General features: G+C 30.1%; 1 protein-coding gene across 8 annotated transcripts in view; it reads right to left on the bottom strand.

Moving 5' to 3' along the window:
* The window catches only part of LOC122510670 (neurogenic locus protein delta), a 233,644-nt gene that overhangs the window by 30,305 nt on the left and 176,917 nt on the right, over positions 1-26,422 (bottom strand). For 7 of the 8 annotated variants that reach the window (XM_043625479.1, XM_043625478.1, XM_043625483.1 and 4 more), the window contains 4 exons: positions 21,832-21,964; positions 21,483-21,643; positions 16,125-17,983; positions 6,691-6,993 (listed from right to left, as the gene is read on the bottom strand). In XM_043625479.1, the coding sequence (XP_043481414.1) occupies positions 6,691-6,993; positions 16,125-16,184 (363 nt within the window). In that variant the 5' untranslated portion in view covers positions 16,185-17,983; positions 21,483-21,643; positions 21,832-21,964. Of the gene's footprint in view, positions 1-6,690; positions 6,994-16,124; positions 17,984-21,482; positions 21,644-21,806; positions 21,965-26,422 lie in introns of all 8 variants that reach the window. The other variant, XM_043625477.1, reaches the window with a different exon arrangement.

Genomic DNA, 26,422 nt, shown 5'->3' with positions numbered 1-26,422 from the left:
AAGAATCAAAGTGGAGTAGATGAGTTGAGCTCGAGCGAGAGGGAAAAAGAGAGAAGATATACTCGGGAGTTGGTTCCCACGGCGCCGCAGCATACCTCCACCTCTCGCTTTATTCACTCTTTCTCACCTCTCTTCCTCTCTCGAGCATTGCACACACTCGCACATTTCATTCTCTTTCATTCTCTCTCTCTCTAAACTCTTTCCTCCTTCTCAAAAGCTAAAGAAGAAATAAATATTTCCGAGGACAAACTCTTGTTTTATATATATACATGCGCTCGTATTAATCATCACACAAAGTGATGTTCTCGCGAAGAGGCTGCAACAAACATAAATGGTTTGTGTGGCTCGAACAATTCAAAAACCATGAGCATCGATAGCAACGCAGCTGTTATATATGTTTCCGCGTTTCCTCTTCCTCGTTTGTACTTCATGATCTCAGATAGGATTTCGCGTCGTCTAGTTCTATCCATATAGAACAATTTCTAATCTCCATGGATCTAAACAATGTTCCAATGACCATCTTCTTCTTCTTCTTATTCACAAACTATATATGTATCACAAACACTCGTTATCGTTTTCTCCATCTTGGTAATATAAATCGCACTTTGTTTCCAAAAGCTAATTGATCAAAAATTTCCTTTTTATTGGTTGAGAAAAAGAAATTTTCCAGCTTGGTCTGAATCGCTCGATTTCAAAAAGCTAATTGAGCAAAAATTTGAATTTTTATTAGCAAACGAAAGAAATTTTCTCGTTTTGTTCAAATCGCTCGTTTTCTAAAAAAACGAGTAAAAGCAAAATTAGAGAAAGAAATTAACAAGAAAAAAGACAGCAGGAATTAACAAACTCGAAAAGTGAATCAAATTAGAGGCTCTCGGTAGGTCGAGACAGAAATAGAGGCGAGAGGAACGATAAATATTGAAGAGTTATGGAGATAAGTCTCTTGTATATTTGAATGAGCATGAATGGGAAGTGATTGAATGAAACGAGAAAAGAAGAAAGAGAGAGAGAGAGTTCCGATTTAGAATTCAGTGAATCTCAAGTGCGACCAAGCGTTACATATTTTTTTTTCTGCAACGAGAAAAAAAAATATTTCGCGGGGTTAAAGAGATGTTGTTTCACGGTTTGACGGCATCGAAAACGAGAGGATTGCTTTGCGCCTAGTTGAAGCGAGAATCTATTTGCGGGACACTGTAAAGTACAGTAGTGCGGTAGGTGGATACTAATAAGCGTAGCACAGTCCAGGTATCAGCTGATACACCTTTCCGATGACCACGTGTCGTGCCTAGGGGAAGAGGCGTTTCTCTCCTCTCCGTGTACTCTCTTTGCCGCTTTGAGCAAAAAAAGAGAAAAAGGAAACAACAATAACAACAACATCGTGAAGACAACCATGAAGAAGAAGCTAGGTATCAGACGAGGTCTTTCACGAGAGACCAGGCCCTCGGGATACAAATCCATTTCACCGTTATTACCACGATTCTCCTCAGAGATGGTGTGAGCGCGAACCAAAAGGCTATTGAAACTCGCCAGAGAGAGAAAGAAATCAGCCAATGGGACGAGAAAGAAAATCATCAGCCACCGAGAGAGAGAAGGAAGGCGATCAAACACCTGAAAGCAGCAAAACATTAAAAGCGAGAGACAAGAGAAAAAGAGAAAAAAGAGAAAGAAAAAAAAAGAAAAAGAGAAGAAGAAAAGGAAGAAAAATAAGAAGAAGAACAAGATGGAAAATTCGAGATGCAGACGGTGGCAACTTGGCAAAAAAGCAGATCGCTGATTCGACGAAAAACTCAACTCCGTCTCTTCAACTTTTTCAGCCTCTGAAAGACGCCACGTCAGATTCTCAACAGTTCAAGAATTTTCCTTCCGAAAAAAATGCATCCCTCCTTCGAATTCATCCTCCTGCTTTTTACTCAATTTCAAAACTAGCTCCCGGCGCGACTCTACAAAAATCAGCAAAATAGAAAATAGATTAACAATAATCGAACCAATATTTTTGCCAATTGAGCCAAAAATAACGAAATTGACAGAAAATATAATTGTTAAGTAAATTAAGTAAATCCGATTTAAAATCCAGCTAAACCCGAAAGAAAAAAAGCCGGGAATTTTTTTTCACATCTATCACACGACTTTCTTATTGCACAAGGAAGTGAAAAGGATCACGATGATCCTTTTTTTTAACGAAAAAAAGGAGAATAGAGTCCCAAGTTCCATTTGGAGGAATATAATGAATATTTATAAAATTATTTGTCAATTTCGCAACACGAGGAGATGGGGCAGGAGGAGGAAGAGAAAGAAAGCCACCGATGCATATAAAAGGATATTTTTTTTTCTATATAAGAAATCTGGGAAGATCGACGAGGTCGATCTCGTCGCGTGAGTTTTGTGGCTCGCGGTGAAACTCTAAAAATACTCGGCATGCGAGCGCAAGGGGCCCAGTCAATCCTGCGTCTATTTCTTTTCCCTCCTCTCTCTTTCTCTCTCTCACTCTCCTTTTGAGCCCCGAGGGACTCGTCTGTAATTTATACTAAACGCTTCACGAAGAGAGTAGCGATGCGCTACTCTCTTCGAAGGAGCCATTCATCCGCTCGTCAAAGACTTCAGACCGCCTGTTCTCTTTTTCGATTCCTCCTCTCTCTCGAAAGAGAAGAAAAAAATCATGATCACGCCACATATCCTCTCAAAATCCAAAAAGTGAATATCAATATTGATCCTACTTCTCTCTCTCTTTCTCTCTTTCCCTCTTTTCTTCTCTTCCTCTATAAAACAAACACATTGAATCTTGAAAAAACGATCTAGACACGAAGGATGACTCAAGGTGTCCTAATATACGATGACAACCTCTGAATTAACTACCCACGATCTCCTCGAGATTCTTTCCCAAGATCCTGATTCATTAGAATAATTCATGATATCTGAGAATTCTTAATACGAGATTCTAGCAGATAAAACAATTTTTTGGATTCTCAAACGGAAATATCTTTGATGAAGAGAAAAAAAATTCTGCACAACTCTATAATAATAAATTCGATTCTGACAAATAGAATTTGGAATAGAAGGTGAAAAATACTGTATATACCCCCTCGGCGCAAAGTCAAAAGGTCTAATACAATCGTTATTTACAACCATTTATACAATTACAACAACGATCGCAGTAGTCAATTATCAGCAATTATCGAACCGTAATTAAAAACTCACTGCAATTACACAGAATGGAATTAGAAATTATTGGAAATGCAATATTCTGAAATCAAACAAAAAAAAATTCTTTCCCTCCCAGGCAGAGAAAATTTTCTTCTGAACAAAAAATTCCTTTTTCAAAGATTGAAAATAACGAAAAAATTCCAAATTTCGACAATTAGAGAATATTTAGAATTAGAATATCCAAAAATCGAATTTGAATTTCCTTTTTAATTAATCACTCGAGTCGAGAGAAATTTAAATTTAATTCCCCTCGTGCGTTGAAACTGAATCATCTGCGGAGCCGAAAAATTTTTTTTCCCACACACATAATTGTCTCACGACATCATCTAAAAAGAAATAGTTTGTTTCAAACTTGTTACAACTTGTTCGAGACAGGAATAACATTCCCGCGGAGTGAGTGAGAGGGAGAAAAAATTTCTCACAATGCGCTAATCTCCTCGCATTACGCACATTCGTGCGTGCAGGGAGTGAATAATCGAGATACGAAGAAGTGTTTACCGTACGAAGAAGTAAAGAGAGCTCCACTCGAATGGAACCAAAGAGAGTCTCTCCTATAAATGTGTGTGCGCACAGTGCGAGCACTGTATTTCTATAGAGTGTCGTTGAGCTCTTTTAATAAGAGCAAACTCTCCACTTCGCAAATACAAACGTTAACCAATTAAAAGAGTATATACAGCGGCGAAGGTTACGGATTACGTATATATATATATCCGATGGCGCTTTTCTCTTCCTCTCTTTTCAATCTTCTTTTATCCTCCACTCTCTCACTCTCCTCTCTTAATTAACGACAAGACACGCCTTCTGAATTTTCATTCGCCTTCCCCTACAAGATGAAAAAACCGTATTAATTTCCAATTAAAGAGTATGTAACATCACAAACGATCATCATCGATCTATCATCTTCGATAGAGAATTTTTCTCCATTTCTTGCTCGGTAGGAATAAATTTTCATTTCATTAGTCTCAATTTTTTCCTCTCATTTAACAGAATATAAATCTAATTCCAAAAAAAGTGAATTTATTTCTAAATTATCTGACTAATCTATGTTGTTAATAAATTAAATTTTTTCTTCGTTCAAAAAACTTCATTCGAGCGAGAAACAAAGTAAAAATTTATTTTCTCGAAAAAAATACAGCAAAAAAATCTGTTCTCGAAAATAAATAAAACAAAGCGAAGTCAAAGAAAACGAATTGAATTTATTCTCTAGAAGAACAAAAATTTATTTTGCAAAAAAAGAAAAAAAATATCGAAAAAGGCGAAAAAAGAGTAATTATCCAAAAAAATTAAATTAATCGAAAGCAAAATCAAAGAAAACAAACTGAATTTATTTTCTGGAGCAATAACAAAAATTTATTCTGCCAAAAAGAAAAAAAGATTAATTAGCCAAAAAAAATTGATCGATAGTAGAATCGAAGAAAACGAACTGAATTTATTCTCTAGAGCAACAACAACAAAAATTTATTCTCCAAAAGAAAAGAAAAGGCGAAAAAAGAGTAATTATTCAAAAAAATTAAATTAATCGAAAAAAAAATCAGAGAAAACAAACTGAAATTATTCTCTGAAATAACAAAAAAATTATTCGCCAAAAACGAAAAAAAAATACTGAAAAAGGCGAAAAAATATTAATTAGCTAAAAAAAAATTGATCGACAGCAAAATAAAAAAAAAAACGAACTGAAATTATTCTCTAGAACAACAACAAAAAATTTATTCTTAAAAAAAAACAAAAAATTCAAAAAAAGATGAATTAGCCAAAAAAAAAAATTGTTCGAAAGCAGAATCAAAGAAAAAGAACTGAATTTATTTTCTGGAACAAAACAAAATTATTCGCCAAAAACGAACAAGAAAAAATTGAGACAGAAAAAAGATTAATTAGCCAAAAAATAAAATTGATCGAAATTATATCTATTTGAGAGCAAAATCTCCTCGCGAGGATCTATACTCAAAAAATATAAAATCAAGGGTCTCGATCTATCGTTGAAGAAAATTAAAAACTCTATTAAATTAAAACCTTCTAGTCTCCTCTATTGTTAATCCTGACCACAAAGATGATGAAGATGATGATAATGATGATAATGATGAAAATTGAGCGGTGTTATTTTAAAACCCCCGGCTACCATAAATAGAACATTGGAGAGTGGTTGTTTTCGAAGAGGAGGCACGTTTCCGATTGGGGCGAAACCTATTTCATTTCTTGTATAGCCATTCGATCTTACTTTCTTCGCGAGGAGCGAGTAGTAAACTGCTAGTGTGTACCCGTCAGAACCCATAATCTGTGCATTCTCGTCTATAATTCCACCAGTTGGAAAGAGTCCCTGTAACAACCTACCGAAAAGACCATGTGGGTTCACAAACACACGCTTCCGAGAAGGAAACTTTTCTTTTTTTCTCCTCTCTCTCTTTCTCTTTTTTTTAGTCTTTCCATCTTTCTCACACTCTTTCTCTTTGCTTCTTCCAAGTTTTAAAAGCGGTGCGCTTTGGCGGTCTAGGCATCCCTCTCTCTCTCTCTCTTTCTCGATATAGCTGACTTATAATATTGGCCGATACACGACCGGTCACGGTGAGTCGTGAACACCATATGGGTTAGTAAATTTAACTTGCCCTCTGCCTGCCTGCCTGCTTGTTTTGCCTGGCCAAGAGAAAACGTGCGAGAATGAGAAAGATCAGGATTCGGAAAAAAATCCCCTTTTTTTGCCAAAACTAAAATAAATTAAAATTTCTATTAACTTACAAGCGACGATAATGAAAAAATCCTCTCTCTACTTAGAATGGGGAAAAAAATCCTTAGTGGTATAGAAAAATAAAAAATCCTCTCTCAAAAAATAGAAAATCCTCTCTCAACTGCAGTTGAGAGAGGATTTTCTATTTTTTGAGAGAGGATTTTTTATTTTTTCAAAAGAGGATTTGTTAGACGAAAAATATAATCTAAAATTGAAAAATAACGGTCGATTTTGAAAGTCGAGAGAAAAGTTATTCCCATTTGGAATGAGAGACGAAAAAAGAAAGACGAGGGTTGGTTTTGTCGTGCCATATGCGAGTCTCGAAAAGATGACGTAGAAACGTGGGGATGGCACCGTCTCTCTAACTGTGAAAACGTTGGCACACCAGCGATATAGGGAGAGACAAGTGCTTTGTCCCCGTCTCTCTTCAACACCATCTGCTACTTGTGTCAGTCTCTCTTTGTCTTACGCGTGCTCTCACTTCCCTTACGCATTGACGCACGCGACAAATCTGGCGTGTGCTCTCGCATCTTTCAACTCGATTAACGTGCCTCATTCCCAATCCGAAGAAACGAGCTGCTGCAGGTCATTTTTCCCTCATCCAAAAACTTCTATCTCGCAGAATCACTTTTTTTCCATTTCTCTCTAAATTTCTAAATTCCCAAAAGATTATTTCAGTCTATAATAAATTCTATTTTTTCGGAAAAACAAAGAATCAAAAATATCGAAAATTCGTAAATTTGTAAATTTAGAATAAAATTGGTGAGACTTACCGGCCATGAGAATTCGAAGCGGAACCTGAGCGGATTGAAGAAGTTGGGGAGTGATTCGATTGATGAGAAGTTGACGGAATTCTCGCCGAGAACGGGCGTGATGGCATCTCCATAGGTGCATGACGTCGATGTGTCGATTGTATTTTGATATTGTTTGAGACACGCCCGAAAACGAATTTTACAAGCACCCGAACACTCTCCTGTCCTTGTTGTACTTCCCGAGCAACACTCTCCTAAACTATCCTTCCCGTATTCATTCACAAACGATCTTAGCCTCAGCTCGAATACACCCGCGCCGTGAACCTGTAAACAAACATCAATCAATATCCAAAGAAATAATAACATTTTCAGTATAAATCACTAAATTTAGATCTAAACTCTAGAGAAATTGTACAAAAAGTCCCTCTCTTTATTCAATCAAAACAAAAATAAAACAAACAAAAAAAATGTCGCTAAAAATAAAACTGAAAGCAAAACTAAAATTGAAAATGAATTGAAAAAATTAAAAATTAATTTAAATAATAGAAAATGAATTATTGAAATTGAACACAAAAACAATAATAAACGATAAAAAAAATCGTTAGAGCCAAATTTTAATCATTCCTGTAAATAAAAATCAGATAAAAATAATTTCTAATTTCTGTAAAAAATGTATAAATTCAGTATATTTTTCAAAAAAATCGAATTATAGCAAATCCGGATCTATGAGTCTCGAAATGGAGTAAAATTTAATTTCTAAACATGTGACTAACACGATAAAGATATAATTTGTGTTTACCAACATTGAATAATATTGATTCCCAGACATTGGCAACACAATATTTTTCCTCCAATTAATATAAATAAATATACATAGTATTAATAAAATAAATAAACAAACATTAAATTTTTTCTGCAGATATCAAATTGAGACAAAAAATGTCTCAAAAAGTAGCTTCGCAATATTTTTGCCAATTGTCTCAATTTGATATCAGCAGAAAAATTATATCAATGAAAATAAATAAACGAAAATGCAAAAATAAAAATGGACACCAACACAAAAAACAAAATTCACCAATTAAAAACCAATTAGTCCTCCAACTCTCTCAATTTTGATCAAAAATAAAAACCGTTACAAAAGTGGAGTGTGAAATCCTTTTGGAAAAAAAAGAGAAAAAAATTCGATCTAACGGCTTCACGACGGGAGTCTGGGAAGCATGTGCGAGCTTTTTGCACAAGCACGTGGATCTCGAAGGAGTTTGACAAAAAAAAATTCATCATACAGCACGAGAAAGAAACTCTTTTTCAGCAGATGGCTGAAACGTAGCACTGGCGATAAAATTAAAAACCAAATCCAAAAGGAAAATTTTCGAAACATAAAATTATTCAAAATCATTCTACTACGAAAATACTACTTCGTTGGAAAAAATCTTTTCTTTCTCTATTCAAAAGGAAACGACACAAGGAATACTTTCCTCGATTGTAAAAATGATGAGAAAAGAAATCAAAGACGAAAACTTGCCAAAAAAGAAAAGAATAAAGTAAAGAAGATTTCTTTTTTCTTTCGAGAAGTTTAAATCAAGAAGTTTGAAATTGCGAAATAAAAGGGTTATCGAGGTCCATAAAAATGTCCATAAACCGAAGACAAATGTTTATATCGTGCCCCAAGAAGAAACGGAGACAGAGAAAAATACAAATCTTTAAAAATAGAGCATGAGAATTGAAAAAATGTATTTTTACAATATTTAAGTCGGTCAAATATTGCCAAACTTTAAATAACAAGAAAAAAATGCAGTCGCTTTGCAGTCTCTCTTAAAATCATCACTCGTCTCTTGATTTCTTTTCGTATTTTTTTTTCTTCTTGCTTTTCGTCAATACGTGCGGCTCGTGTCTTTGCTCTTGTGACACAAATACCCTCGTCTCTCAGTTTATAATATACCGGCAAAGAAGACAAAGTCGTCTCGACGGTTCTGCACTTTTCAAATCTCCCGACGACCTCGCGCCCACGCGATAAACACTGCTATGTAGTGATCTTCAAGTTCTAATTGTGCAAAAGATACAAACAATTCCGTTTAGCATATTCCCGCTAATCTCTCAACGGATTTTTTCTTCATTTTCGAAAACGAAATTCTTTTCCGCTCTGTCTTTCTTCGTTTCCCTCAATTTTGTTTTCGCTTTTCTCAATCGTACTAATTGAAACTAAAAAGCAAACTAATTTTCAACCGTGAGTTCGACGCTGAATACAATGAAACGATGCTAAAAAAAGGAAAAAAGATGCGAAAATAAAAAAAGGGGCAAGAAAAATTAAAGGCGCAGAGAAAAAAATAAAAAAAAGGCACAAGAAAATAAATACCAAAAAAAATAAAAAAACAAAAAGACAACTAAAAAAGGCGCAGAGAAAAAATGACAAAAGGACTAAAAGGCAAAAAAGCAAAAATCCAAAGTATTTCAGAAAAATTTGTCAGTCCGAATCTAAATATAGATAAAAATCAGTTCAGAGAGGCTAATAAATATTTTTTCTCCTCCGCCAGACTGGAGAATATTTCTCCTCCTTCTCCTCTTCTTTTTTTCAATAATTCGAATGAAATAATCTCGTAATAGGTTGATGGGTCAAATTAGAAGAAACTATATTACACGCTTGATTAAATTCTCTTCTCGCTGAAAGCCGCAGAGCACTACCGAACCATACACAAACACAAGGTTTCCAAAGAACATTAGCATAACTTGAAAGCGAGAGCGACCATAGGAATAATTTTTCGCCGATTCTAGGAAGAAATTATTGAAACATGAATGGGGAGCAAAACCTTTAGTTTTGCCCTCGAAACAAAAAATTATCGAAATGATATATTTATCACGAGACGAAGAGAAAGAGAGAGAGAGAGATTTCACCAGATGGACTAGAGAAAATAAATCGGGTGCAAAACTACATAATTGTCGCACAAAAGCTGTAGAAAGAAAGAAAGAAAAAGAGAAAGAAATGGAACTTTTTTTTATCGCCATCGGGGGGAGAGTTTATAACCGTTGCCTCTTCTATTACCTCGTAAAACAAAAACGTTTTACCGACAGGTCCTGGCACGGTGATTTTTTTCGCTTTTAAACGAAGAGAGAATGAATAGGAGAGAAAGAGGGAATAAGAGAGAAACGGACGCAACAAGAGAGAATAAGACGGAAAAAGAGAGAGATAGAGAGCAATGAGAGACCAGAAGGAGGTTTATTCCTGGATTCAATGACTTTGAAGTATTTATGGATCCAGCGCCTATATTTCGTCATAAACAATTTTAGTTGCGTTTCATATTCTCGTTTTGCGATTTGATTGTCTTCTTCGAAATTTTCAAACTGTCCACTTCAACAGCCGAGCCGAAATACGAATCCACTTCTTCGACTATTTCAAGTTTTCCTCGAATCTCTTTGAGGAATTCGGAAGCGAATTTTTCCACAGTTCACAATAAATGAAAATGAAGAAGCAAAAACAAAATTAATTAAGTTACAACAAAATGGAGCTGAAACAGAAGAATTCGGTGTGAATTTCGATGGCGAATTTTTCCAGTCCTTAGAATAAAGAAGCCAAGGCTTCTTTTTGTTGTTATCTAACAAAAAATAATTATGCTAACTGTAAATAATGAAGCTAACAGAAAAAAAGCAAGTTAACAGAAAAAAAAGCAAGTTGCAAAAAAAATGGAGCTAAAAAAGAAAATTTGCTCTGAATTTCAAAGAATTTTTCCCGCCTTCAAAAAGAAGCTAACTTCTGTTAGCTAACAGATAATGAAGCTAACAGAAAATAATTAAACTAAAACGAAAAATGAAGCTAAGACAATGAAAAAGAAAGAAAACAATGAGACTGATACAGAACGTAGTGCAGAAGCCAACAAAGAAGCTAAACAGAGGTAATAACAACTCGTGATAAAAATACAGAAGATATTAAAAATTTTCTCCATCAAAAAGATGGAATTTAAAAAAATTAAAAATACAGAAAATAAACAAAAATTCCGAAAATTACAACAAAAGAAAAAAAAACACGACAGAAAATAAAAATCAAAGGTGAAGTGAAGAAGAACGTAATAATTAAAAAAAACAACAACCAATAAGATAACAGAAAAGAAAACAGATTTCCAAGAGAGTGTAACAGATGATGACAACAATGTGACGAGATGAGAAACGGAAGAAAAGATGATCGTCGAAGCGCCAGCATCTCGGGGTTTGACGTTGTTATATACGTTCGTTGATCGCGTATAACGCGACGAGAGAAGGAAATGGAAAGGCGTCGACGCCCGAGAGCAAAGCGGGAGGAACGAAGATAGGCTAGACAAATCTAAAAGAGTGGAGCCAGATTTAGCGTTGTAGTAAATCCGCCGTTAGCGCTTTGGCCTCCTCTCTTCCTTGCAGACTCCAAACCAGTGGCGTAACAGCAATATCACTTTGATTTACTGCCAGGATATTGGTACCGTTTCAATTTCAGTTTAACTCTCGATATAGAGTTCGAAAAACAGAACCGTGGTGAACATCATCTCTCCTCAACAACTCAATATATACTATGGGCCTAAAATAAAAAAAATGTTTTTAATACATTTTTTTTAGAAAATTAAAAGAAGAAGACATTTTTTAGGAGGAGACGAAATTATTTTTACGAGAGTCAATTTTTACAGGTGGGAATTTTTATGCGGATCAAATTTTACAGAAGACGATTTTTGTACGAAAAAACATTTACAGCTGTAAATGTTTTTTCAAGAAGATTTTTTACAAGAGAAAATTTTTCAAGGAGGCTTTTATAAAAACAAAATTTACACAAAACCCAATTCTTACAAAAAACCATTTTTACAAAAACAAATTTATTTAAAAACCAATTTTTATCATTTTTATACAAAAACTAATTTTTATAGAAATCAATTTGTACAAAATGCAAATTTTACAAAAGTCAACTTTTATAAAATCCAATTTTTACAAAAATCGATTTTTACAGAAACAAATTTATTTAAAAACCAATTTTTCAATAAAATCGATTTTTTAAAATCTTAATTATTGTGAAAATCAATTTTTTCGAAAACCAACGTTTATAAGATTCGTTTTTGACAAAAACCAATTTTTATCATTTTTATAGAAATAAATTTGTACAAAAAGCAAATTTTACAAAAATCGACTTTTATAAAAACCAATTTTTACAAAAAATCAACTTTTAACAAAAATTGATTTTTACAAAAACAAAATTTACACAAAACCTAATTTTTACAAAAATCCATTTTTATAGAAACAAATTTATTTAAAAACAAATTTTTTACAAAAATTGATTTTTACAGAAACAAATTTATTCAAAAACCAATTTACGCAATATATAATTTTTAAAATTATATTTTAATAATTAAATAAATAAAAAATGTTCCCAAATTCACAGTTTTCCTGTGGATATCAAATTGAGACAAAAAACAAAGCAAAAATGTTGCCTCGCAACATTTTGGCTTCTTTTTTTGTCTCAATTTAATATCCACAGATAAATTGTAAAAGCAATTCACACAAGAATAAATTTACAAAATATTTTATTAAATTTACCAAATAAATCAAGAATAAATTTTTTCAAGAACGAATTTTTACATTCAACTCCAAATCCACTTAATTTCCCGAATCAAACACAATTTCCAAGACCTAATGAATAATAAATAATAAACAAAAAAAAAAATAATAATAAAACCACCCAAAACAGAAAATTAAACAAGTGATCAATCAAATAAAAATAAAGTGAAAAACTTCTTTTTTTTCGAATGACGCATTTATATCCTCAACACGAGAGAGAATGATCGTTCGATTAAATATGGGGAATCGAATAAAAATACCTGGAGAATTAAGACAGCTGTCAGAGGTAGGATTCCTCTGATGAACAATAATATCCATGACTGGTTGAACGTAAAAAAAAAAAAAAAAAAAAACACGAATCTCTCTCCAACAAGCAGGAGAAAAAGCGAGACGCAGAAGCTTCCGAATCCACAAGGCGAAGAGAGAGAATGAAGAGAAAAGAAATTGGACGGCAATTTTCATCGCAAGCAAAAGAATTGTTTCTTACGCCACTGAATTCAACGGGGGATCAACTGAGAAAAGAGAATTGTCAGAACTGAGAACAGAAAGAAGAAGAAGAAGACAAAGTCAAAGAAGAAGAAGAAGAGAGAAAGAAAGAAAAAGAGAAACATATCTCCCAGGAAGAATTCACTGAGCGCACCCTTGGCGGAGTCGTGCCAGTAGCGAAGGGAATAAAAAAAAAAGAAAAAGAAAAACTAGCGAAAAGAAAGAGAATCGAGTCGAGAGAGACTTTACTACAGAGCTGGTGTCACACTTCTTCTTTCCGAAAACTTTTCACGCTTATAAAACTTAACGCTTCACTAAACTTTTTATACACAAAACTCCCAGGCGAATAAAATCCTTTAATCAGACATCGATTCCAGTGAACTGATCGTGTCATTCATCGACGAGAAAGAAAGAAACCAACAAGAAAGAAAGAAGAAGAACGGAACGTTTTGAATGAATCAATCACTGGATATGAATCGAAAAACGCGAGTCAACTTTTAAACATATATTTACCAATCAAAAATGATAGATGAAGGAGTAATTGGGAGTCGTAAATTTAATGTAATGAAATTTACTCGACGGGAGATTTCAACGATGAACGTTCAACTTGGTGACAGTTTTATGAAGCGTTGAGAAAAAAAAATTGCCTTCAATCGATTATCTCGTGCTTGTTTTCAAATGTCGGATTATTTTTACAATCACAAACACACACGTAGCCCCGCACATAATACTACAAATTTTTTTCTTACATTATTTTCTCATGAAATGAAAGTATAAAGTATGATTAAACATTCGAGATTGTTTCGAAAGTTCATTTAATTATTGAAAAAGCCGCGCACTTGAATAATTCAATGAGGAAAAGTATCCGGTACATTTGTTACAAAAAATAGGAAAAAAATTTATCATCATTATACCTCGCGCTTGGCATTTTCTTCAAATATATTCAACACCACTTTTTACCGCATTTTATTCATTGATCGACTTTTTAAAAAGAAACGCTCACAATCTTTAATTGTATATCCATTTTCTAATAAATTAAAATCAGGTATTATATTTGATATATAATTTTTTCTTAATTAGCTTTTCCAGAGTATTTGCAATTTTTTCTTTTTTTTTTCTTTCGAAATTATTTATTTTAATTGAAAATATAATATTGAATATTCAAAATGCAGACATGCAACAAATTATCAATTTTATGAATTTAATTGCAAAGAAAACTTTTAATAGCGAAACGACAAAGAGATTTACGATCTGGCTTTTGACTTTATTAAAGGTCATTAAAAATTCTCATCTCATTCGCTAAAATGTTATTGAATAATTTTGCATTATAATAACTTTTACAATTTAATAACACGCGGTAAATTTGGAAAATTGGGTTATGTTGAAGTTATTTAAATTAAAAGAGAGAAAAGTAAACTATCGATGTACACAAATATATACCGTTACAGAACCATAAGCAGATTAATTGTAATAATTTCCAACTAAAACGCTAATATAGGTGAACGTTATTTATGGAATTACCAAAATAAGTGATAATAATTGAATCATAAGTTACTCAATTTGGAATTTAGTCGACATTCTCGGTTATTAAATCCTACCGCAATATACATTTAGTACTTCAAAACCACAATCCGTATTTTCTTTAATATCTATAATTTTTCAAATACTAAATATTTAATCACACAAGTGCACTACAGTTTGATTACCGTTTTGCTAATTAGTGTTAATATTCTCTGAACATTCAATTTTATTCACTTTTCGAAAAACTTTTTAACAATTTAACAAACATTTTTTTACCAAACGGAAATTTTCTTTATTTTCTAAATAAAAAATATTCAAATTACAAACTTGACAAAAAATTAAATTACTAAAAATTGATTTACGTTACAAAAATTAAATTCTTTTACCAGAACCGAAATTTAAATAATTTTTTTCGACTTGTCAAAAAAAAAAAAAAAAATATTCACTTTCCCCAGAAGCAAAACTGACAAAACACATGTATGCGAATTGAATAAACGTGAAGCGACGTTGAGGCAACTCAATTAAACTTGTTCCATTGAATTAGCGAAATTTTCCAAATTATAAAGAGAGGAGAAATTTTCCTAGACATTTTACACTGTTTGGAAAAAAAGCCAGACGATAAAGCAACGCAATATGTTAACTTGTTTACTATAAGAAAACAGCAAATGGAAATTCGATATTATTTGCAACCCGACCTGAGAGATTTGATGGTGGAAAAAAAATTCAAACATTAAATTTTAATTTACTCACGAGTGCAAGACAATAAACACAAACAACAACAACAAATTTGTAAATCTGTCAAACTCAAAAATATCCTATTTGACAAATTAACCAATTTTTTTTTTGTTAGAAAAAATGTTAGATAAAATTTAATTTGTTACATTAAAGCTCCAAACAGTAAATTAAAAATCAAAAATGAAATTAATTCTTTACGAATATTAGGACTGTTCCTAAAGTTTTGAACGTTCAAATAAACAAATTTTTTTTTAATTCTTATTTTTTTTATAAAAAAAAATTTATTTTCTTTATTACAAAGATTAATTCTTAAATAGGAAACTTATTAATTTTAATTATTCTTTTTTTATGTAAAAGATTTGAAAAATATTCAAATAGAAAAAAAGTCCTTCATTTCAACGTTCGAAACTTTAGGACCACACAGGGACTTCTGAAAATTTGTGGGAGAAAATTCGAGACAGCCGGGACTAAAAAAGAAATTTCGAGAAAAATTCCAAGTATTCTGGTCAAAAATTGAATCTTCAAACGAATTTCAAAAGAAAATTCTACTATTTCCTTTCTTTTCTATTTTCTGGTTAAAATTTCAACTTGTAATTTAAAGAACAACTTTTACTGGTAAAAATTTCAACTTGAAACTAATTTCAAAAAAAGATTCTCAAACAGAAATACTTCCGAAAAGCAAACAATTCAAAATTAACTACAATTCGATTTTTCGTTTCCCTGACTTTTTGTACAATTTCAAATTTTTTCCCTGGTTAACTAACATTTTTCCACTTTTAGAAATTCAAAATCCACTTTTCCCTTTTTTTCTTTCAAAATTCTATTTATTTTTAGGAAAAAAAAAATTCGAAGACAAACAAAAATCGGTAGAAAATAAAGAGAAAAAAAATTAAACAGAAATTGAAAGAAAAAAATAGAAACGAAATTGGAAAATTAAAAAGAATTTTAACGAAGCTAGAAACAAAGAGCGATGCAACGAGACCGCAGATGTCACTTTGCCCGTGAGCATTTCATTCAATGAATGAAAAGCTTAATGAAACTGAAGGTCGACACCCAAATAATTTACGTTCGCGAAAACGTCAATTACTATACTTCGATTTTTAAAAAGGAAAAATAATGTTCCCTAACAAATAAAAAGGAGAAATGCTTACCGCACGGGGAGATGGTAATAGAACGACGGCAGCCGTCCACACAAGCATCGTGGTCCACATGTTTACTTTGTTAATTTTGGCGTGGATATTCAACGCCTGATATCGTCGCCGAAGGAGCTTTTTGCTCGAATCTCGGCGGGTTATCTATTCGATGATAAAATAACACTCGACTGCATAGCCACCTGGGACAAAACACCAGGGTGTTCCGTGTTTTGACGGCGAATTTATACAAAAAGGCCCCTTTTCAACTAGGCCTTTCTTTCTTTCTTCGACAAAAATTTTCCAAAAAACAGAACAAAAATTAAATCCTCAAAAATCACTGCACTTTTTTTTGACACTTGTATATTCCAGTAATCCAATTGGAGAAGCGCCGGTCACTACAAAAACGAGCACGTTGTCGAAATAATCTCGCCTAGTTTACTATTCTCTCGCACATGGCAAAGGAGAGCATCTTCCACGAAGCACCGATATAAACTTTGCTTTTCCCGGTGCTAAGTTTAAAAACAATTTTTTTTTTTCCCCAACACGAGGAAAAATGGAATTTTGTCAATTTTCACTGTTATTATTTATTAATTAATTAATAATAATAATAAAAGGGAAGAGGGGACTTATGGGGAAAAAAGGGGGAAAAGAGACGTACACACAAAAAGCACGAAAGTCACTACTCCACAGCCGGGGTACTACTGGCACTGGATCAGCGGCTTCAAAAGCCCCCTTGCCTCTCTCTTTTACACGGAAACACCGTCCTGCCAGTTGGCTCGTCGGGAAAGTAATAAGTATCGCACACACACTCTGTCCCACTCTTGGCCGCACACAGTCCCTGCACCCTCCTCTTTCTCTCTTCTTCGCTTCTTCTTCAGGCACGACACCGCTACCGGCGCGATACTAGCGCCGCACAACGCAAAAATCACACACCATAAAGCGCGCCGCGCCGGCACACATTGGAATCGACAGATGGCCAAATCGAACTCTGTCAAACAGAATTCGAAACACAAAATTCTTCCAAAAGCAAAAAAAGATTTCTCGGGTTCTTGTTAATCCAAAAGTAAAGGCACTTTTCTTTTTCTTTTTCACTTTCCACGAAAACTACAAGCACTTGAGAAAAATACGATATTTTTCACCACGCGTTTTTATGAAATGAACGACGCATCTCTTGTAATGTGCAACCCTCGACTGGAGGTAGTAAACGGGCAGCACCCCTACTTATAATCATGGTCCCATCGGGCCGGTGGGGGGAAAAACGAATTCAAAACGAGGGGCTGGTGGCTGAGTGAGAGAGGGAGAGGGGGAGGCAGCTGCAAGCCGGCTGCACGCGCCCACCCCCACCACTCGGCCACGACGAGACACCCCAACCACCGGTGAAGAGACACACACTCTTCTGACTTCCTTGTCAAACTGTCATATCTTTCTCTTTGTCTGTTACATTTTCAAAACTTAAAGTGCATTTTCATTATATACGAAATTGAGTGAATTGAGTAAATTGAGTCGCAGTGAGAGTGAGAGAAAGATGAGTTTTTCCCCTACTTTTTGGGTGTGTGTGTGTGTGGGGGTAGTAGTAGGGGAAAGTTGGTGAGCAAGAGCGGAAGAAAGACAGAGAGACAACTCCCACCCCCTTCGTTTGAAATGGATGGCACGCGACGCGTGCCACCTTCCACTGACGTCATACGAGAGTGTGTACGCGTCTTTGGATGCGTTTTACGCTTACGTGTTGTATATATATAGTATAGTGGTTTGTACAACCTGATCGAGAGTGACGGTGTCCTAAAAAGCCATACTCCAAAATTGATGATGGCGATACGTGCGTATACGCACTTGAGAGTCGAGTATATAAGTTGTTCTGGATTCTGCTCTGGAATGCCCTGAAAATTGCAATTTATTATTAATACTTGAACGTAGGGATATTTTTACATTATAGCGAAAAAGGGATAGAATTTTTCAAATTCTAAATACAAGGCTCGAACCATTGAAAGTATTTAAAAATATACGGACTTTACGGACCAAAAATGAAAAATTAGGGACCATTTCCGCAAAAAAAAAAAAAAATATAACCATAGTCCGAGTCAAATAAGAAAATAATACTTAAAACTATAAATTAAATTTTTCATGTTTTATAACATTATTTCCCTCATTCGGTTTTTCGTTTTCAAAAATCTGTTTTTAATTTCACTATAGTTCAATTATTTGCGACTTCGAATATACTCAAATTTCTTGAATTTCAATTTCTAGATTATAATTTTTGATTTTCAATTACCGAAATTAATTTTATCAATTTCCAAAGTCTAATATTTTGAATTTCAATTTCCAAAGACAAAAATTTCGAATTTCAATGTCCAAAATCCAAGTTTTCGTTTGCCAAAGTTCAATTTCTCGAATTTCAATGTCGAAAGTCCAATTTTTCAAATTTCAATATCCGAAATACAATTTTTTAATTTCCAAAGTTCAATTAATCGATTTTCACTTCCAAATTCCAATTTTTCGAATTCTGACGTCCCAAAAATACAATTTTTCAATTTCCAAACTTGAATCCCGCTCGATTTTCAATTCCAAAAGCTCTCCAATTTTCGATTTTCAATTTCCGAAATAATAGTTTTCAATCTCCAGTTTTTCGATTTTCAAAATTCCACTAAATTTTTGTATTCTTTCATTCTCCAACTCCAATTTTCGATTTAGAATTTCTAAAAGTAAATTTATCTGAATATCGTTAGACGGAAGAATGAAAGATTATATAAGTACCCGAGTGTGGAAATAAATAAATAAATTCTTTTTTGGAATTCAATTATTTAGAAATTATTTTCATAAATAGCAAAATTCATCGCGAACTCTCAATTATTTTTAAAACAATATTTTAATAAAATTCCTCGAAAAATGTAATTATTCTTAAAAATTTTATTAAAATTCATCAAAGAAATTTAATTATTTTAAAAACCTTTGCTACTATTTATTAATTAAAATTTAAATATTATTTTTAAAACATTTTTAATTAAATTTCTTCAAAGAATTAAATTATTTTCAAAAATTTTAATGAAATTTTTTGTAACAATTCAATTTTTTTCAAAATAATTTTAATGAAATTCTTCGTAAAAATTGAATTAATTTCAAATATTTGTCAAAATTTATTTATTTTCAATGACTATTATTTCAATTATAAATTTTACAAAAAAATTCAATTATTTAAAAAGAAATTTTAATGAAATTCGTCTCAAGAATTCAATTATTTTCAAAAGTAATATAATTCTTTGCAGAAATTCAATTATTTTCAAAAATTTACCAAAATACAAGAGTTAATAATATTTTTCAAAATAATTGAATTTTTGCAATCATTTCTAACTTTTTCAAAATTTCCAAAATTGTATCGTACAATTTACAAACTTTTCATCCTTTTTTTAATCAAATTACAGACTTTATGGACTTTTTTTTTCAAAAAAACGGACTTTAACCAAAGTGTGGTTAGGTAAAAAATTACCTAATTCAATTCATACACTGAAAAAAAAAACATTATCTAGAGCAGCGATAAATTTCTCTAACTAGTCGTAAAATATTGAAAGAAATTTTTTACTTTTTGGAATTCTAAAGCTTCTGTACAATTCGATATGTTTATAGCTGTTAACTGTGTCATGTTATTCAGTAGTCACGTGCTCTAGTACTGAAGCATAAAGGACACGTGACTACTAAAGAACACGAACAAGACCTTAAAGACGGAAATTTGGATTTCTTACTGTAATAAAAGGTTAAAATATAATCCAACGGTGTGACAATGAGAAAAAAGTAAAAAAATACTTTAAAAAAAACTAACAAAAAGAAAAGTTCAGAAAATATAGTTCCGAAAATAAATAGTTCCCCTTCTGTAAATCAATGCATTTTGACTGCTAATAACGAATTGAGTATTTGAATCAAATAAATTTTTTTTTCAGTGTAAGACCGGTTCGACAAAATCAAGGTTGACACAAATATTTAATTTTGTTAGTTCCTGTCTTTTCCCTGATTTCCAGACAAAATTTCGACTTTTTCCTAATCATAAAGAATATTCTGATTCACTATACAAAATGATTGGATGCTCAAAAAAATGTTTTAATACATTTACTTACAAATTTTTTTAATTGTAAAATTATTCGAAAACTTCTAATTCAAATATATTATTTTCTATATCATTTTTAATAAATATTGAAAAAGTTCTTTGAGAATTTTTAAATCCATTTCTTTACAATTCAATCTTACAAAATTTTGATTATTCAGAATTAAAAAAAAAATTTCATTTAAATTGTTTTACAAAAAATTTATAGTTAAAAGTATGAAAAATTCAAATTTTTAAAGATTTTAATTTGAAACCTTTTTAAAATTCAATTATTTTTAAAAATTCATACTATAATGCTCCCACTATTCAATTATTATTACTATTGAATTATTATCTAACATTTTAACTAAAATCCATTTTTAAATCAATTTTTACTAAAACAAATTCTTCTAGAATTATTTTCCTAAAAAGTTTTGAACGTTCAAATGAACGAAATATTTATTATGCTTCAATAATTTTAAAAATTAATAGACTGAAATAAAAAAATATTGTAATATTAATTATTTTTTTTATCTAAAAATATTTTTTAATTATAAAAAAAACAATATTTTGTAAATAAAATTGAAATTAAAAGAAGTAATATAAATATTGTCGTTCATTCAAAACTTTAGGAACAACTAGAATTCAATTATTCAAATAAAAAAATTAAATAATTCACTAAATATTTATTAATTAAGTTTCTTAAAATTGAATTCTCATAAAGAATTTTATCAACAAATTTTTGAATAATTGAATTCTTTTGGATAATTTTATTAAAATAGTAGGTACATATTGAAAATCATTGAATTAAGGAACATTTTTGAATATATAATTGAAATTTTGTCAAGAATTTTATTAAAATTTTTGAAATGTAATTGAATTTTGAAGAACAATTTTATTATTTATAAAAATAATTAAAATTTTGAAGAGAATTTAAAAAAATTTTTGAAAATAATTGAAATTTTGACGAGAATTTCTTTAAGTTTTTGAACGCAATTGAATTTCTGAGAAGAATTTTATTACTTTTGAAAATAATTGAATTTCTGCAATCATAGTTGTAACTTCTTTAAAATACAATTTTTTTTAGCATTTTTAACTACAATTTTTCTATAAATCGATTACTTTTAATAATAAAAAAATTAAAATAATAATAAAAATTCTAAGACAGTCCAAAAGTAGCCGAAATTTCGAAAAAATGCTTTTTTGCTTATAACGAATAAAAGTAAGGTTACCCTTACTCTAATGTTCGAATTCGTCTCAACTAGAATAACTATAAATATAACTAATTATTATAATTATGTCACTACCTCATGAATACATTTCCATTTTCTTCAGTCACGCTGCAATCACTTTGTTGATGTGAATAAAATTGTGACACTAGTTTTCGTAGTTCCTTTTGGTTCGTATCAAAATCGGAGCGCTAATATCGCTTAAACCAAAATGCGCACTGCATCTCTTCTTAAACACGCTGAAACGAAAATAAAAACTATAATATATAAAATACAAAATAAAATAAATAAAATTAGAACAACTATATTACAATATTATAAAAATGAAATTTTTCATACAATTTGATGATATTTGCGATTTGTAATAAGAAAAAAAGAAATCAAAATAATTTAAATACTCACCAAATTGACAAAATTGTCTACTCACGCAATTGACAAAACTGTATAATAACATCAAAGGAAAAACGCAGCAATATATTTTGTTCACGCATCGACTTGGAAAATAGCTGCGCAGTTCTATTTAAACGATTTAAACTTCACCTCCAAATTTGAAGTATTCCCTGAAAAATACAAAATATATTGTTAGAAAAAACTATAATAAAGAATATGCAAGTCTGACAATATGAAAAATACAAAAATACAAAACGGAAATAGATGAAAAACAACAAAAGTGAAAATTATAAAAAATATAAAACAAGCGAAAAATATAAAAATACATACAAATAAAAAATACAAGAATGTAAAAATTTATTATTTATATATTTATATAATGTAAAAATTCTAATTAAGAATACTATATATAAAAAAATAAAAAATATTAAAAAATATTTTAAAAAAATTCTATTTAAGTTATGACTAATTAAGTTAATTCCCCACTGTTAATATTTAAATTTCTTCTATTTAAAATTACAATGTATGCATATATAGCGATATCGCGTGTTGCGCAATATTTCAAACATTATCACTGTAAAAAAAGAGCATTTTCTTCCCCCAAACCGCCGCTTTATTATCGTTATTTATAATATTTAAAAATTCACAACGCAATCTCAGAGTAGAAGTAAACTATGATTGGTCAGGCAGATATGTGTGTGTGCTGCGTTTAGAAGCAAAAGCAAACACACCTCCACCTGCTTCACCATTAATAAACCTCTATTGAAACAGGATGCACTTCATTAAAACTGTTTTTTTTTCAATTTAATATTTGTTCCACAGTGTAAAAAAAAATCTCCGAAATTCATCTGCCGTTCAAATAAATATTGAAACATGCTTTAATAAACCTTAAGAGCGAGAAAGACGAGAGATAATACAATAAATGCGAGCGTGTGTTTTTTCCCCAAAATAAAAAGAATCACCTGCAGAGAATTTTTTTTCACAATTTTAATCAACTTTTATTCTTGAATTTTTAAAGTATTTTTTCTCCTTGACACAAAAAAGGTATAAATAATACTTTTGAACAATGCAATATTCTTGAGATTTTTGAAATGAATGAAAAATCTTTTTCATCCGATGAAGTGTGAAAAGCTCGCAGCGATATTGAAAGAGATTTTTTTTTGATTTCTAGAGATATATGTATGTTTTATAGTATAAATGACAAAACGACAAAACGACACAGAAGTTGTGTTATTAAGAGAGAGATTTACGTGCATGAGTGCCTTCGACACACTAAACAAAATGCTCCGGGTAGAGAGGGGAGGGGGCAAATAGGAAGAAGAAAAATGCAATTCGTGTCGAGAACAATGCAAAGTCGATGCGTGCGAGAGACAGGTCCAAAGCATTATGTTGAAAATACAATGGCTGGGCGAAATGTGTAATCTGTCACCCCACAAAACATTCAGGGGTCCTTATGCCACCCCAATATCTCGACGCACACTGGCAATGACGTCAGAGAGGCCCATGAGGCCTGCCTGCCTGCCAACCATGCTGCTGACTAAACATTATATCGTTTAATGTGTAAAGTGCACACTGCAGTTGTGACAAAAAAAAACCCTCAGAGAAAAATCAATAATACACTATACGCATCAACGATTATACTGCTTGGAATATTTTGCTATTTACTTCTGGAATATTCATTTCAATTCAGGGAGATAAGTCGGGGAATTTTACTATAAAAAAGTACAGGACAAAAATTTAATTTTTAAAATTAGCTCCGAATTCAAAAATTTTTAAACTTAAAACTGAATTTTTTTGTCATTTTTGTTTGCCTTATACAAGGAAAAAAATTTTATTTGATTTAAATAACTGATTACTTAACTATTACTAATTAAATATTTACTTGAATCAAATAACTTTTATTGGAGACAATATTAAATTGTATTTGCTTCAAGTACTGAAATTATTTATTCCTATACAATTTAGTTGACTTAAAAAAAATTATTTTATTCCAAATTTTTTTCTATATCTGACAGAAGAATGAATTTTTTTAATATTATTTAATTATTTCAAAAGTTTTAATGCAATTATCTTGATAAATAACAAGATTCTTCACAAGAATTCAATTATTTTTAAAACTAATAAAATTCTTGGTATAGAAATTCAATTATTTTCCAAAATTTGAACGAATATCTCGTCAAGAATTCAATTATCTTTATAAATATCAAAATTCTTTCCAGAAAATCAATTATTTTTAGGAATTTTAATAAAATTCTTTGCAAAATTCAATTATTTTCATAAATAACAATATTCATCAGAAGAATTCAATTATTTTTAAAACTACTAAAATTCTTGGTAGAAATTCAATTATTTTCCAAAATTTGAACGAATATCTCGTCAAGAATTCAATTATCTTTATGTAAATAGCAAAATTTTTCACCGAAAATTCAATTCTTTTCAAAAATTTAAATAAAATTCTTTGCAAAATTCAATTATTTTTAAAACTACTAAAATTCTTGGTAGAAATTCAATTATTTTCCAAAATTTGAACGAATATCTCGTCAAGAATTCAATTATCTTTATGTAAATAGCAAAATTTTTCACCGAAAATTCAATTCTTTTCAAAAATTTAAATAAAATTCTTTGCAAAATTCAATTATTTTTAAAACTACTAAAATTCTTGGTAGAAATTCAATTATTTTCCAAAATTTGAACGAATATCTCGTCAAGAATTCAATTATCTTTATGTAAATAGCAAAATTTTTCACCGAAAATTCAATTCTTTTCAAAAATTTAAATAAAATTCTTTGCAAAATTCAATTATTTTCATAAATAACAATATTCATTACAAGAATTCAATTATTTTTAAAACTAATAAAATTCTTGGTAGAAATTCAATTATTTTCCAAAATTTGAACGAATATCTCGTCAAGAATTAAATTATCTTTATAAAAAATTTTTTGCAAAATTTTTCACCGAAAATTCATTTATTTTCAAAAACTTAAATAAAATTCTTTGCAAAATTTCAATTAATTTAAAACGTTTTTCGCAATTCAATAATTTTCAATATTCACTATTTTCATAAAATTTATCAAAAAATTTAATTATTGAAGAAATTTTTTTACAAAATTCTACGAAAACATTCAATTATTTTCATAAATGAGAAAATTTTATTTAGGAATTCAATTATTTTTACGACAGAATTTTTAAATATTTTTAATACAATTTTAAATAAATTCCTCGAAAAATGCAGTTATTCTTAAAAATTTTATTAAAACTTGAATTCAAATTTAAGAAACATTCAATTATTGAATAAAATAATAAAATTTGTTGCAATAATTCAATTATTTTCATAAATAACTTTTTAATTCGTCTCAGGAAATCAATTATTTTGAAAAAAAATGTTTAAGTAATTCTGCAAAAGAATTCAATTATCTTGTTAAACAACAAAATTCTCCCCATAAAATCAATTATTTTAAGGAATTTTAATAACATTTGTTTCCAAAATTCAATTATTTTGATTAATATCAAAATTTTTTAGAAGAATTCAATTCTTTTGAAAAGTAATAAAATACTTTGCAGAAATTAAATTATTCTCAAAATTTTTTAAAAATTCTCATCAATAATTAAATTATCTTTATAAATTGGTAGCGAAATTCTTCTCAAGAATTAATTTAATAAATAATAATAATAATTTTTTATTTTTAAATAATAATTTTTTTTGTCAAAAATTAAAAAAAAACTTATTCTTGTCAAAATTTCAATTATTTAAATTTTAAACAAAATTTATAATAAAATTCATCACATGAATTCAATTATTTTCATAAATTATTAGTTACATTCTTCTCAGGAATTCAATTATTTTAAAAAATTTTAATAAAATTCTTCAAAAAGTTTTCAATTATTTTCAAAAATTGTTATAAAATTCAATTATTGTATAAAATATTTTTTTTGTATTTAAATAATTGAATTTTCGTAGAATTTTATAATAAAAATTGATTTAAAAATAAATTTCGGTTAAAATTTTAGATAATAATTTAATATTAAAAGCATTATAGCGTGAATTTTTAGAAATAATTGAATTTTGAAAAGGTTTCAAATTAAAATCTTTAAAAATTCGAATTTTTCATATTTTTAACTAACAATTCTGTGAAATTAATTTTTTTTTAAACTTTAATTGCGGATTTTATTTTGAAATTATTTAAAGTTTTTATTTTCTAATATATATTTAATTAAAGAATTTACGAATAATTGAAATTTTGTAAAATTAAATTGTAAACAAATGAATTTGAAAATTCTTAAAGAACTTTTTCAAAAATTGTTTTTTTTTTTCTAAATATTGTTCAAAAGTAATAAAAATTCTTCTTAGGGATTCAATTATTTTCACAAATAATCAAACTCGTCACAGAATTTTGAATTATTTTTACCTAAATACAATATTTTTACATATTTTACATATTTTTTTTCGCAAAAAGTAATTATTCTTAAAAATTTTATTAAAATTCGTTGATACAATTCAATTATTTGAAAAAGAGGTTTCAAATTAAAATCTTTGGAAATCTAAATTTTTCGTTCTTTTAAATATAATAATTGATTTAAAGAAGAATTTTAGTTAAAAATTTTAGAAAATAATAATTGAATTTAAATGA

Source organism: Leptopilina heterotoma, unplaced genomic scaffold, assembly GCF_015476425.1.
Source record: "Leptopilina heterotoma isolate Lh14 unplaced genomic scaffold, ASM1547642v1 Lhet_73, whole genome shotgun sequence".
Lineage (NCBI taxonomy): Eukaryota > Metazoa > Arthropoda > Insecta > Hymenoptera > Figitidae > Leptopilina > Leptopilina heterotoma.
Note: the sequence above shows the minus strand (reverse complement) of the source record. Positions and strands in the feature narration are given on the sequence as shown.